The sequence below is a fragment of the Sciurus carolinensis genome, chromosome 9, assembly GCF_902686445.1.
Source record: "Sciurus carolinensis chromosome 9, mSciCar1.2, whole genome shotgun sequence".
Lineage (NCBI taxonomy): Eukaryota > Metazoa > Chordata > Mammalia > Rodentia > Sciuridae > Sciurus > Sciurus carolinensis.
The window spans coordinates 5338255-5350922 of record NC_062221.1 but is presented as its reverse complement, the minus strand read 5'-3'; the positions used below and the strand labels follow the sequence as shown (position 1 = coordinate 5350922).

Here is a 12668-nt window from a genome sequence, read left to right as displayed (position 1 = left end):
TCTGTGTGGCAGGCTAAGAGGCAGTCTATGCAGATGTCTGTGTCCTCATCCTAAACCCTAAGAATATGTGACCTTCCAGGGTGAAAGGGACTTTGCAGATGTAATTAAGCACAGGATCCGGAGACGGGGAAATTATCCTGTCCAGGGCTGATGCTACCACACAGTCTGTGCAAGAGGGAGGCTGGATAAAGACTGACAGGGTCACAGCAAGCATCTGTAAGTGCAGGTGGAACTGGAGGCTGGGGTGATGTGCTGCAAGGGTGCAGCAAATGGGGCGGCAGGAACCCCAGAGCTGGAAAAGGTAAGGACGCAGACCTCCACTCTGACGCCAGCAGAAGAAATGCATCTTCTAACCTCCAGAATGCGAAGGAATAAACACGCTGCTTTAAGGCACTGACTCTGGTTATTTGTTACAGCAGCAACAGGAAACCAATACAGTATGAAATTTCTAGCTCTGCTCTGTAAGGAAGCTTGCTGTGTATCCCTTTAAATCACCTCTGGCTCTGAAACAGAACCAGGGAAATCTGGTGGAATTTGGGGTCCTCGAGCGAATGTCCCCTTGCTCCTTTGAGGAGCTCTCTGGAGCTGTTATGGACAAAGATCCAAGCCTCCTGATTTCCACAGGATTGCTTCTGGAAAAAAATTGTATTTTGAGTAAAAGAAACACCTTGAACTCCTTTCTTGGAAGTGGAAAATAAGAACTTACTGGATGAGAAGGTATAGTTAGGCCATGAATTTCCCAACACCCTTTTTCTATTTGGGTCTCTTAGTATTAGTATTTATTTTCTCTTCATTAAAACTTAGCCAATATGTTTTCCATCAAGATAAAAACCCTCTGGAACCAGACAGCTAAGATTTATCCTGAGCATGTCTATTTTTTCAAGTAACTGTAAAGACTCTGGAATGCAATGAGTTTGTGCACAAGAGGTAGGAAATGGAGAGTAGTTAATCCAAAGGTCTATTTTCATCAAAAGCCCCAGAGGAAACCTTTGCTAATTCTTGAGTTGAGAGAGAAGTGGCATTCATTAAAGCCATGTTATTTTCTCAGTTGATTTCTATAATGAGCCTGTTGTGGTCTCAGGCCAAAGAAACTGAAAACAAAAATCCAGTTACATAAAAACCTGGTTTAAAGTGAAACTAGCTGGGCCAGGGAGGTAGCTTGGTGGTAGAGCACTTACCCACAAAGCCCTGGGTTCAATCTCCAGCACTGCACAAAAATAAAGTCGAAACTAATTTCAAAGAGGTGGAAGAGAGGGCGCTTATTAGCATGTGTTCCTCAGGGGGGGAAAAAGCTTACTTTACTTATGTAAGAACTCTGTCAAGCCAGATGGGTCCTCAGAAAGATGCAACCTCATCATGGAGAACAATTTCCTAGAGCTGAGCCCCCCAGGGTACACTCCTGGAAAGATTTAATTACCAGTGGAGAAAACTTTTCTTGTTAATAATATTAGTCATTATAGTTGCCTTTATATTTAAACTTGCTAGGTTTAAAATATGAGAAAGAAAATGTCTCTAGAAGACGACATCAAAAAGCAAGATAATCCCATTATGAGCTGTTGGTTTTCCTAGCTGGATACTCAATGGTCATTGGAACTTACATGTCAGATTTGACCTTTTTATGTTTCTTTGACACAAGAGATTTCAGTAGTCCCCACCATAACCTTTGGAGCTGACGGTCTCATAGGATCGCTAAGTGTCATTGCCCATTATTTCAATAAATCGGTTAGGACCTTTTAAAACTATTTCACAGCAATTTTTCAAAGATTGGCTAAAATATTAAAAATGTTTGTTTCTCTTAGAACAGGAAACAAGCCCAGGGAATGCAATCAAGGTCCAGAGACCCTTTCTGTGACTTGGCGACCTGGCCATCTTCTGTACTGAGAAGTTGGGGCCTTCTGGAAGTGCCTCTGGTACTGAAGGGCTTTCCTGAGAGGCGTCACCACAGGCAGGGCTTCAGTGAGAGACGTGATCACAGTTGGGAGTCAGGAAACAAAGTCTAGGCAGAAAGGACTGAAACCATCTGGAATTAGGAAGCGGAATCTGAGCAACAGTTCTTAGGTACCAAAGCTTCATGAGGCAGGAAATGATAGCTAGCTCCTAAGAAGCTCCCGAGGCAGCTCTGAAAGAGCTGAGTCAATGGCAGGGACATTTGTAATGGTGACATGTTTTGACTCTCAAATGGCTTAGCTGCAGAACAGCCAGGCTAGCTCAATGGTGCAAGGACCAGAATGGAAAAAGGTGGTGCTCCCCAGGTGCCAAGGGAGGCAGGGGCTCCGCTGGCCACCTCCACCCACCTCAGGTCTGCTCTCCTGCCCCTCCACCCTTTGTCCTCATTTTCCTCCCTGACTTGACTCCAGAGTCCAGACAATAGACAAGAATTCTAAAAGGCCTCAGCTTATGGCTTCCTCCGAGGACTTCGAAGCTTCATGAATGATTCTGATTCTTAGAAAGAAGAGCCAATTTTTTTCAAGACCGCCATGAAAGGAGATTACGCAATTTCTTCAGAGGCCTTTATAAGTAGTTGCTGCATGGTGCAAACTGGAAAAACAGGACAGATTTCTCACGAGGGCTGGACCAGATGGCCTGTGCGAGTGCTCTTAGAGTCCTCCCTAGCTGTTGATTTTAAGAAAGAAAAAAAAAAAAAATCACTGCTGGGCTTCTGTTTGGGTTTCCAATCTGGGTAACAGAAAATCAACCTGCAATAAGAATTTTTAAATGTATTTTGATTCTGACTTTCAGCAGCAAGTTTTTCACAGTAATGTCTAAGAGCGTGGAGGAGAGTTTGAAGTCCAACTCCAAATTCCCAGCCAAGCATGTCCCATCCAGAGCCATGTGCAGCAGATGCCTCTGTAGGTCTCTTTCTGAGATCCCGGCACTTTGGATGCTGTGACAGTGACCATGCCAACTGAGCATGCCATCATCTAGAAGTTGATTCATGTCCTGCTTCCGAACACGGACCAGCAGAGAGCTGCCCTGGGAGCACTTTGGGGTCCTTATCGCCCTGCAGGTGACGGAGAAAGTTGCTGTGGCTGTCAGCACTCAGCAGGGCTTTGCTTCTTGAGATAAAAGCTTGAGCTCAAACTGTGCATATGCAGAGAAAGGAATTGTCTTTTCTAGAAATGCTTCATGCACTGTGCTTCCATCCTGTGTTGAAAGTGGGGCATAAAACCAAGAAGCTGCAGCGCAAAAGCTAAAGGAACACAGGAACCCAGTCTGGAGAGTCAGGAGACCTGAGTTTGGCCTTGACCCTCCTGGCCTTCCTGGGTGACGGACTAAGGAACTGCATACCGCATAGGACAATGTGTCTGCAGAAGGTGGCATCCAAGTTCCCTCAGCAGCATCCATTGCTAAGTCACTCATTTCTAGTGATCACAGTGTATTAATAATTCTCAAATTGAAATGGACATTTACATGATTTTTCTTTAAATTCTTCAGTCTCAATCAGTCTGCTTCCCAATTCCAAAAAAGAGTTGAAAGTCGGTGTCAAAAATGTTTTTTAAGCACACAATGCAATTGACTTGACACTAAATCATTTTTTATTGTGTCTAATTGACATTTATTTGAATGGTTTTGAAATTCTTAAAGGAAAAATATGAACTAATGTTTGTGAATTTAACTCTTCTCACAAGAGGTTTTTCTCTTCTAAAAGGAGTTTTAAAGAACACTGAAGGAAATCAAGAGTCCTATATTTTAATTAGATTCCCTCAACCCAAATCTTATCCTGTTCATGAACTGATAGACTAAGGAGAGACTATGAGTTTGAGGAAACAAATTGGAAAAATCAAAGTGAAACTTACCTATTCGATTTTCCCTTTGAATGCGATGGGATTTTTTTCTCCTCTCAGAACATTCTCAAATTACCATAAATTGAAGTGTTCGCAAAATTTAAAAAAATATATAACTTCTCTAAAACAAGGGCACTTCTAAAGAGGGCCATTGAGTGGACTTGGAATGAAGGACTCCATGTGCAACAACCAAATTGAAGACTACAGTTAGAAAATGAGATGTTTCTGGAAACTCTGGATCGATTCCTCCGTGCTCACATGTGCGCCCGCCTGCGCACGCGCATGCAGCCCCACCCAGCCCCACACTTCCAGAACCAAGGAACTAGAACAGCATTTGCCTAAGAACTTCCAGGAGGCTGCCTCCCCTCCTACCACTTTCTCACCATCCCCTGGATGCCAGACTTCTGACTGGTGCCTCGCAGCGTGGAATAAACTCCATGAGGTTGACTCAGCAACCAATTTTCAGGAAGGCCTCCCCCCACCCACCCATTTCCACCATCCTGCTCTACGTAGAGAGGAAAACCCACACCCCTGGGTGTCAGTGGAAATGACAGTGGCATTCTCTACCAAAAAATTAAAAAGTAATTTAAAGCTTGGCATTTTAAATAACAAAGCTGCTCTCTTCTCTGGACTAAAATCAAATATTTTTATTTGAAACACAGCCTCCAAGCTGGCTCTTCTCCTCCTCCTCTCCAGCCCACCCGCTTCCTCCAGCTTTTCCCCACACAGAGACTTGCACACGTGCACACACACACACACACACACACACGCACACACACTCGCACACACACGCACACTCAATGCCTTTTACATAATCAGTTGACAAGATTGATCTTTCACTTGAATTGCTTTGATTCAAAATCTGCCCACCATTTGTGGGAGGTAAGAAACTGCAGATGCAGTGGGTGCTTTAATAAAGAGGCTGTGACAGGAATGTCATGGGAGGGGCACCTGCTGGCTGGCCTGAGTCCTCCCCACAGTCCTGGTTTTCTACAGGAAAAAAGAGAGAGCTACGGCGTTCAATGTGAATTCTCTTGTTTTAAACCTATGATGCTTCGATTTTAGGAGGAAAACTGCCAGAGTCATCCTGGCCGAACGGAACTTTGTGACCAGACGCCCTGCTCCAAAACCCTCACTGGCTCCCCCTCTGCTGGTCTCCACCTCATCTAAGAGGCTCACCAACCTCCACGGTGCCAGAGTCTTATGGCAGCAAGAGTCTCTCTCCCCACTTCCCTGCATAACCCCTCTGGGAGGGAAAAGCCAATTTTAAAAGATTACCTACTGTAAGATTCCATTTATTTAATATTGTTGAGAAAGCAAAATTATAGAGAAGGCTTACAGATTGTCGATTACCAAGGGTTTGAGTGGGGAGAAGGTGGCACATGTGGCTTTAAAGGGATAGCATGGGAAGCCTGTGGTTACAGGAAAATCTCCGCTTCTTCACCACGGTGGTAGTTACACAAACCTAGACACTAGATAAAGCTGTGAAGATGTGTAAACACATACGAATTAATACGTGTAGAACTGGCGAGATCTGAACATATTCTCTGGATCGTACCAATGGTCAGTTTCCTAATTTTGATACCATGCTGTCCATATGCAAGATGCTGCCACTGCAGAAATATGGAATTCAAGGGTACACAGAAATTCTCTACATTATTTTTTGCAAATTCCTGGGAATCTGCAATTATTTTAAAAAAATTAACAGTAAAGTGTGTTTAGCCTTAAAAAGGAAGAAATGAAGTTTCAAGTGGAATTTGAAGATTATTGCTCAGGAAATATTTCTTTTTGTAAGGAATCCTCTTAAATTTTCAAAGCATGTTTCTTGTAACAATACAGCACAAAATTATTTTGCCATAGATGTATATGTTTCAAAATTCTTTTTTTTCTCAATGACATTGGGTCCACTGATACTCAAATTGTTCGAGAACTACAATAACGACTTCAGAAGGAGAGGGGGAGTCATCAGTGCAAGTGACTCTGTTCTGAAATGATGGAAGCTCTGAGATCATGGCAAACATTAGTAGCTGGATCAGTCTATAATAGTATTTAAAAACAAAGCAACAACAACAACAACAAGACCCGACCAGACAAATAAGCATACCTCATACGAGTGATTTGCTATTTTGAAGATGAAAGATTCATGCATGTGGTTACATCTATCATGGTGAAAATCTCCTAGGTAGGGTTGCAGGCTCCGTTAAACCAACATGTGATACACTCTAAGACTAAAGCAAATACAAATCTAAAACCAAGGGACTCCCAAGCATTAACAAATCTGTAAAGATTCAAGGAACAAAGTTGTCCCGTGCCCTTTACATGCAGGGTGTCCCCAGGATAACCATTAGCAGCACTCTTGTTCTTTTGGACTAAAAATATTTGAATGGAAGAATGTTCTAGTGTTTTTTTTTCTTTCCTCTATCTTTAGCCTTGAGACAATAGTCAGTTTTATGCAAGATTCTTGCTTAATGATGGTGAGAACATAACAGTGACTTTGAGCATCATCCTTGCAGAATGCAGATGCTTTGCACAAGGGAATGTTAATTCTTTCTGAAATCCCAATCCTATGGGTTCTTGAGTAAGGAATGGTAATCACAGGCTTTGACGTGAATTGGGACTGAAAGATCATAAGGCGTTATATAAGTAAAAGGCATTCTACTTATCTACCAGGGTTAAAAGTAGGCCTTCAACTGCCAGGAGCACCTTACAGCATGTAGGAGTCCCTGGGATAGCAAAATGGGTGACAGATATGAGCAGTTGTTCTTGTCCCAAGACATAATCATTAACTGTACAAGTAAAGCAGAGTCAGCAGCCTCAGAATGGATAAACAGGGTCAGCCCTGGCTTGACCCTCAGCCCCTGACATGCAGCCTGCATAAGAATGTCCCTCAATAGGAAATCCTATTATTGAACTGCTTGTCTCCTTAGTTAGGGATGTCCCAAGGATCCCCACCCTGGATGTCTGGCACAGTGTAGGTGCTCAGTGAATATCCACGGGCGGCACCTATTCACACACCAACACTGCTGGTGGACAATGGTTAACCTGTAGACACCTCAAACTCTGAGGAAAACTATAAAGTATCTTCTCAGAAAAGTGCAGGATAACACAGAGCTTTTGATCACCCAGGGAGTTCACAGATCCTTAGAGGCTCTGCCCCTGGAAACCCTCTTCCAGGACAAGAACATTATTTTGGCCCCAACTGACCAGGACCTTTCCACTCTAGCTCCTCCATGCAGTCTCCAGATCCTCTCCATTCCACAGCATTCGTTTTTTGTTTTCTGCCATTTGTTTAACAAACAGTCTACATATTATGTTTTAGGGACGACAATTTAATAAGAGGACGGTTTAGCTAATAAAAATATTTCTACTGTTTTCTCTGAAGTACATAGTTGCCCTCATTCCTTCCAAGCTACAAAAACTTGGCCCTGTATTTGGCCTTATCTCATGATCTCTTTCACAAAGGTCAGTCTGAGTCGAATTTGAAGGAGGGGCTAAGCCACCGGCGCACACACACACCTGACTGCCAAGGAGGGAGTGGTTCAGAACAAGGGGAGCCAAGAGGGACAAGGTGCTCAGTCACAAAATAATGAATAGCACAAAGTACACCAGACGCCAGACGGTTGACTTTTTGTAGGAGAAGAGCAGTCCTTAGTTGTCCGCAATGAAAGACACCAAGCAAGTCTTGCTCACGCACTGAGTTTTTGGAAGAGAGACTGTTACCTTCCCATCTGAGTTGAGCATGCTGACGGAAACACCTTAATGGAAAGCTCCTGGCTTCCTAAAGCCCTCCTAAGACCAAACTCCCCCTACACAGTCATCCACAAGCAACTGTGAATTTGCTGCCACAAGAAGTGAGAAGTGCCACTTTTTATTCCTTCTAGTTTACAAAAAGAAAGTTTATAGTGCCATAAAATGCCGGGGGCTCCAACAATAACTCGCTTGTGGAATTGACCTTAACCCTGGAGCGTCTGGCCTGGGGGCCCTGCTGGGAAGGCAGTGGTTTATCTCCACCAGCCACCGAGCTGCATGCAGAGCTGTGTGTCCACAGGACAGGGGCTGGGTGTGTGCCACAAAGCAGAGGCAGAAAAGGCCAGTGCACCAGAATGCGGTCTCCTCCAGAGAATCGTCACTGTGGGGTCCCCACTCCATCATGGAAACATGGAGAAAAGCAGAGGCACATTGCCAACACTTGAGAGTTGATTGAAGGCAGACTACCTGGATTTGCAGCGCAGTTGGGGCCGAGAGCTTCGGCTACGGATGGCTTTGTTTTTTTTTCCCCTCCAGGGTTTTCTTTCTCAATGGCTCAGAAATATATCAAAACAACTGTGCTTGACATACTTTCAAGGAGACGCTTTCCTGTAACTCTGCAAAGAAACTTCTTCCAGGGGGCACCCCGCATACAAATAGGCTTAAATGTCTATTGCTGCAGCCCCACATGGATACATCTTAAGTGTGCATTATTTTAATTGTATTAAGTGCATCCTGCCCTCAACCCTGGTTCCTAACACAGATGAGGGAGAGTTAAATGTAAATAATTAGCAAAATCATATCTTCAAGTTGAAGTAACGAATGACTTTGGAAAATGAATCAGTCAGTAGTTTCTCTCTTGTATATCCACAAACACTGTTAGAAACTAAAAGCACAGTGGTTTCAAAGAAAGAAAATCAGGATGGCTTGGTGCAAAGCAAATAAAATGAGGAGATAGGAATTACATAATTGAACAATGAATTTTTTTACTTATTGAATTTAAGTCATTCTGTATTAAGGAGCATTAGCTATTACCGGGAAGATTTCCATCTTTGGAAAATAACATAAAGGAAGAGGGTGCTTGAAATTTTATGAGGAAACTAGTAGTACTGTAACAATTGACTTTCCATATTTTACAACCACCTCTGGATTTTATTTCAAGCAGTAATTTAAATTTAAGCATGGCAATGTTCAATCTAATTTACCACTATAGGTTTTTCTCCTGTAACAAAACTCCCTTAAAAGCTTTGCCTAGCATTTGCTACCTTGATCTGTCAAAGGGTAAATAGGCGTGCTGTGCTAGATGAAAAACTATTTCTGATAGTATAATCACAGAAGCTACATCTGTAGCATAAAAAAGGGCAACGCATTTGCTCCTGACAAACTATGCTGATCTAAGTGACCATTTCCAGCAGTTTTGGGTTTCCTTCCTACACTGGAATTTATACAGCTCCCAATGTGTTCATAATACTTAGAAAATACAAAATGGGCCACAGTTTTAAAAATCACACACACACACACATGCACACACCTTGGGCTTTTCCATCCTCCTAAAGAGCTATTATAGAAACACCTGAGAAACATAAATGGAGCAAGCCACCGACAAGCAAGTCACTTTTAGAAAGCAATCAACTGCTCCCATTGCACCTGTATAGAGCACGGAAACCCCGGGTGGAGGGAATCTTACATCCATACCTATATTTCATGCCCGTCTGCTTTGCGGTGGACTCTTTGAGGGAAATGTGATGCTGAGGGGTGAAGGTCCCCAGGCTGCGAGCGATGATCGCGACCGTGCGGAATTTGGCCCGGGCTGCGTTCACCACATTGGGGGCGGCGGAGCTCTGCTTGCTCAGAAGTCGGTCCTCACCATTCCGACTCTTCAGATTGTGCTCTGTGCAGGCTATGGAGACTTGCATTGCTTCCCCGGGCAGCGCACGGTCCCTCGGAACCCCGCAACACAGGCAGTCACGAGAGGCTGGGCAGCTGGGGGGTCTCCGCTCGCGCTAACCCCGCTCGCTTCCCCTGGCCGGGGATGCCGTCAGCGGAGTCCTGGCTGCTGACTTCAGAGCCGGCAGAGTGACAGGAGAGTCCTGGGGATCCGGAGAAGTAAACAGCCAACCCCGAAGTTGTCAGGGCAGCTGGAGCGCGGATCAGGCTCCCAAGGCGTCCCCGGCAGTAATCTCGGTTGATTAAACTGCCAAATCCATGCGGTCGGGAGGCTGTCGCCGAGGCTAGAGCTGAGCATTCATGGTGACTGCACAGGCGCTGCCGGGAGCCAGTCCGCGGTGCCTGAATGCGGGCTGGCTGCTGGGCGCTGGCTCAGCTCAGCGCAGGCATGCCGCAAGATGCGCGGCCAGTGCGCTCTGGACCGCAGGCAGGATGCTGGCCGGCGCGCGGAGCATCCAGGAAGCAGCTAATCGCAAGCCGGTTCCCGCCGGCCGGCGGTCTCCATCCACTCCGTCGTCGGCTCCCCCCTCCCCCGCTCTCGGAGGACGTGGAGGCTGCTCAAGATCCCTCCCCACTCATTCTCGGGCGAAAGCCCGGGTTGCTGAGCTCTCGCCGATTCGGGTTTGCAGCTGCATGGAGAGGCGGGTAGGTCCCTTTACAGAGCCTTTGTGTGCGACGGGAAAGCAAGGCTCCCCTTCACCAGACTCGCTGTGACAAGAGTCGGGAGGGCTGCTTCATAAAGCCAGCCCTGCCCAGACAGACCGAATCCTGCTGCAGCCCAACAGTTGGATCTGGGGGAAGGCAGAGTGGGGGTGCTTCTGCCGCGGAACATGCCAGTGAACTAACACGTGAGCGCTCTGTGACTGGCTTGCGAAACGCAGCTTGAAACCCCTGCTATTAGCCTTGTCGGGGCTCTTTCCCCTCTGCGCCCTATTCTCCAAGCAGGTGTTTCAAGTTTCCTGAAAAGCCAGAGTGAAGACTCTTTTTGGATCAAGTCTTCCCACTTGCTGCAGAATCTATTCTGAATGCCAGAGGAAGGAACAGGATACCCCAAGGGGCGGCAGTGTGGCACCCCTCGGGAGGGGCTGTACCAGCTGAGCAGCAGGCCTGTGATTACCACCCAGAACCAGAAAGGTACAAGAGGATCGCAAGAGCCACACACGTGGCCCACTGATTCTTTGTGGCCAGCTGGTGAGCCCTATCCCCACTTCAGGGATGGGCAGCAAGACATCCCTGTGGACCCTGGACCCCCACCAGGCAGGAACATTATCTAATTCAGTGTCACAGGCAAAGCAAATGCCCGTAAATGTGGTGGGACCAGCTGATCACACTGTGACAGGTAATTGACTTCTCCATTTGAAACACATGGGAATCCACTGATCACAGTAAAGTTACGACTTCTGCAAAATCATCTTTCTACACGTGGTGCCCAACAGACACTGCTGTGGAGCAAAAAGGAGCAGCATTTAAGTCAACCATGTTTGTGAATGCCATCTCTGCATGAGGCCACAGAGGTCAATGTGGAGAGAAACAGGGAGTACTGCCCCCTTCTCAAGGAACAGGCACGCTGGGTGGGAGGACAGACTAAGCATGCTGCCTTATGGGGGCTCATTAGCAGTGCTGGAAGGTGCGTTCTGAGATGGCCTGCTCAGTAGTTCAGCCACTAAGTGAAGCAGAGGAGAGCTCAGGAGAGGTCTTCATTTTGATCCATTCCCCACTAGGTACCTGGTGCTGCAGGGTACTCAGGTTAAGGAGGCACATAGATGACCAGGGCTGTGGCTAGATTCTCAAAGAGCTCTGAAGGCCCAGCCAACCCTGCTAGCAAGGTAGGACTTTGCCTGGGGCATGAAGAAGGAGTTGGATTTGATTAGCAGGTGACAGTCTGCCCAGGCTTTGGCGGGTTTGAGAAGGGTACACACTCCAGTTGCATCTGTTGTTGTACAAAAAATAATATCTGCTCTGACCAATTCTTCCCAATAAAATTAAGTTTGTAGGAATGAAATTTTCAAGTAGAAGGTGTGCCTGGTTGAATTCTGTTCCAAACATAAATCTCAACATTTTATCACTTACAGAGTAAGATCTCAACCACTCTGGGACTCAAAATCTTTATCCTCCACACCCTTCCCTCTCTTTACTTTAAAGCTGTGCTGAGCCAGCCAGCTCTCCAGGGAGGGCTGAGAATTTCCAAGGGAAGAAGGTCTGGACACCGTTAGTAGAAGAGGCCTTCAGCTTTGCCAGACAGCTAGCAGAGCAATGCCTGGAAGCCCAGCCAGGGCCAGAACAGGACATAGGTTATCAGAACAAAACCTGCCAGGCAGAGCGCTCTGAGTCACCTCCTCCTCCCCACAGGACCACAAGCAGCGGAGCTTGCAGAGCTGGAGCTTGCTGGAGCTTGTGTAGCAAGCCCTCACTCTGAATGACTGAGAGAGGGAGGTGGACAGGAAGGTGCCATATTCTTGGAAAAACCTGATTCCTTCAAACTGAACACCCAAGGAAACCCTGTGCATCCCAGTTTCAGCGCAGCCTGCTCATTGGAAAGGAGTGAATAACTGTCCCACATTCGCTTCCGCACCTCTTGTGTGTAGACAGAGTCCCAGGCTTCAGGACATGCCTCAAAGAGAATCAAAGCGCTGCCGCAGGCAGATGCTCACAGAGCAAGCCTCTCCTGCGGCCCGCAGCACGGCCTTCTCAGATCTCTCTGCCGCCATGCGGGCCTTCTGTCAGGCAGCCAGCAGCTCGGTGCTTCCCCCAGCATCCTCGCCCTTCCCAGCATTGATGGAGCAGTCAGTCTCAGGAGCCCGGAAATTAGATAACAGTTGGCTGTGAGGATGCTCATTCCTAATAAGTTTGTGCTAACAGGCCACATGCTAATTAAGCTGGGGAAACGTATCTTCTCATTGCTGTGCGATAGGGTTTGGAGGAGTCTTCATTGTGCTTCTTTCAGGCTTCCACAAGGCCCACCAGCACACCGAGAGCTGGATGCAGATGCAGATGCAGAGATAGTTATGGGCTGGATTGTTCCCCAAAACTAACGTGTCGAAGCTCTGACTGCCCGGGCCTCACGGGGGGCTGTATTTGGAGAAGGGATCTCTAAAGCAGTAGCTGAGGGGAAAAGGAGGTCATGAGGATGAGTCCTGGCTAACACGACCCTGGTCCTCATAAGAAGAGGCCGCCAGCCCAGACGCGTGA

The 12668-nt window shown here is 46.5% G+C and overlaps 1 protein-coding gene across 3 annotated transcripts in view; it reads right to left on the bottom strand.

The window, feature by feature from the left end:
* The window catches only part of Kcnab1 (potassium voltage-gated channel subfamily A regulatory beta subunit 1), a 332151-nt gene that overhangs the window by 193922 nt on the left and 125561 nt on the right, over positions 1–12668 (bottom strand). Inside the window, exon 1 of one of the 3 annotated variants that reach the window (XM_047564424.1) lies at positions 9228–10213. The exons of the other annotated variants lie outside the window; for them this stretch is intronic. Coding sequence (XP_047420380.1) covers positions 9228–9448 — 221 coding nt within the window. The 5' untranslated portion in view covers positions 9449–10213. Of the gene's footprint in view, positions 1–9227; positions 10214–12668 lie in introns of those variants that run through there. 3 annotated transcript variants of the gene reach the window in all.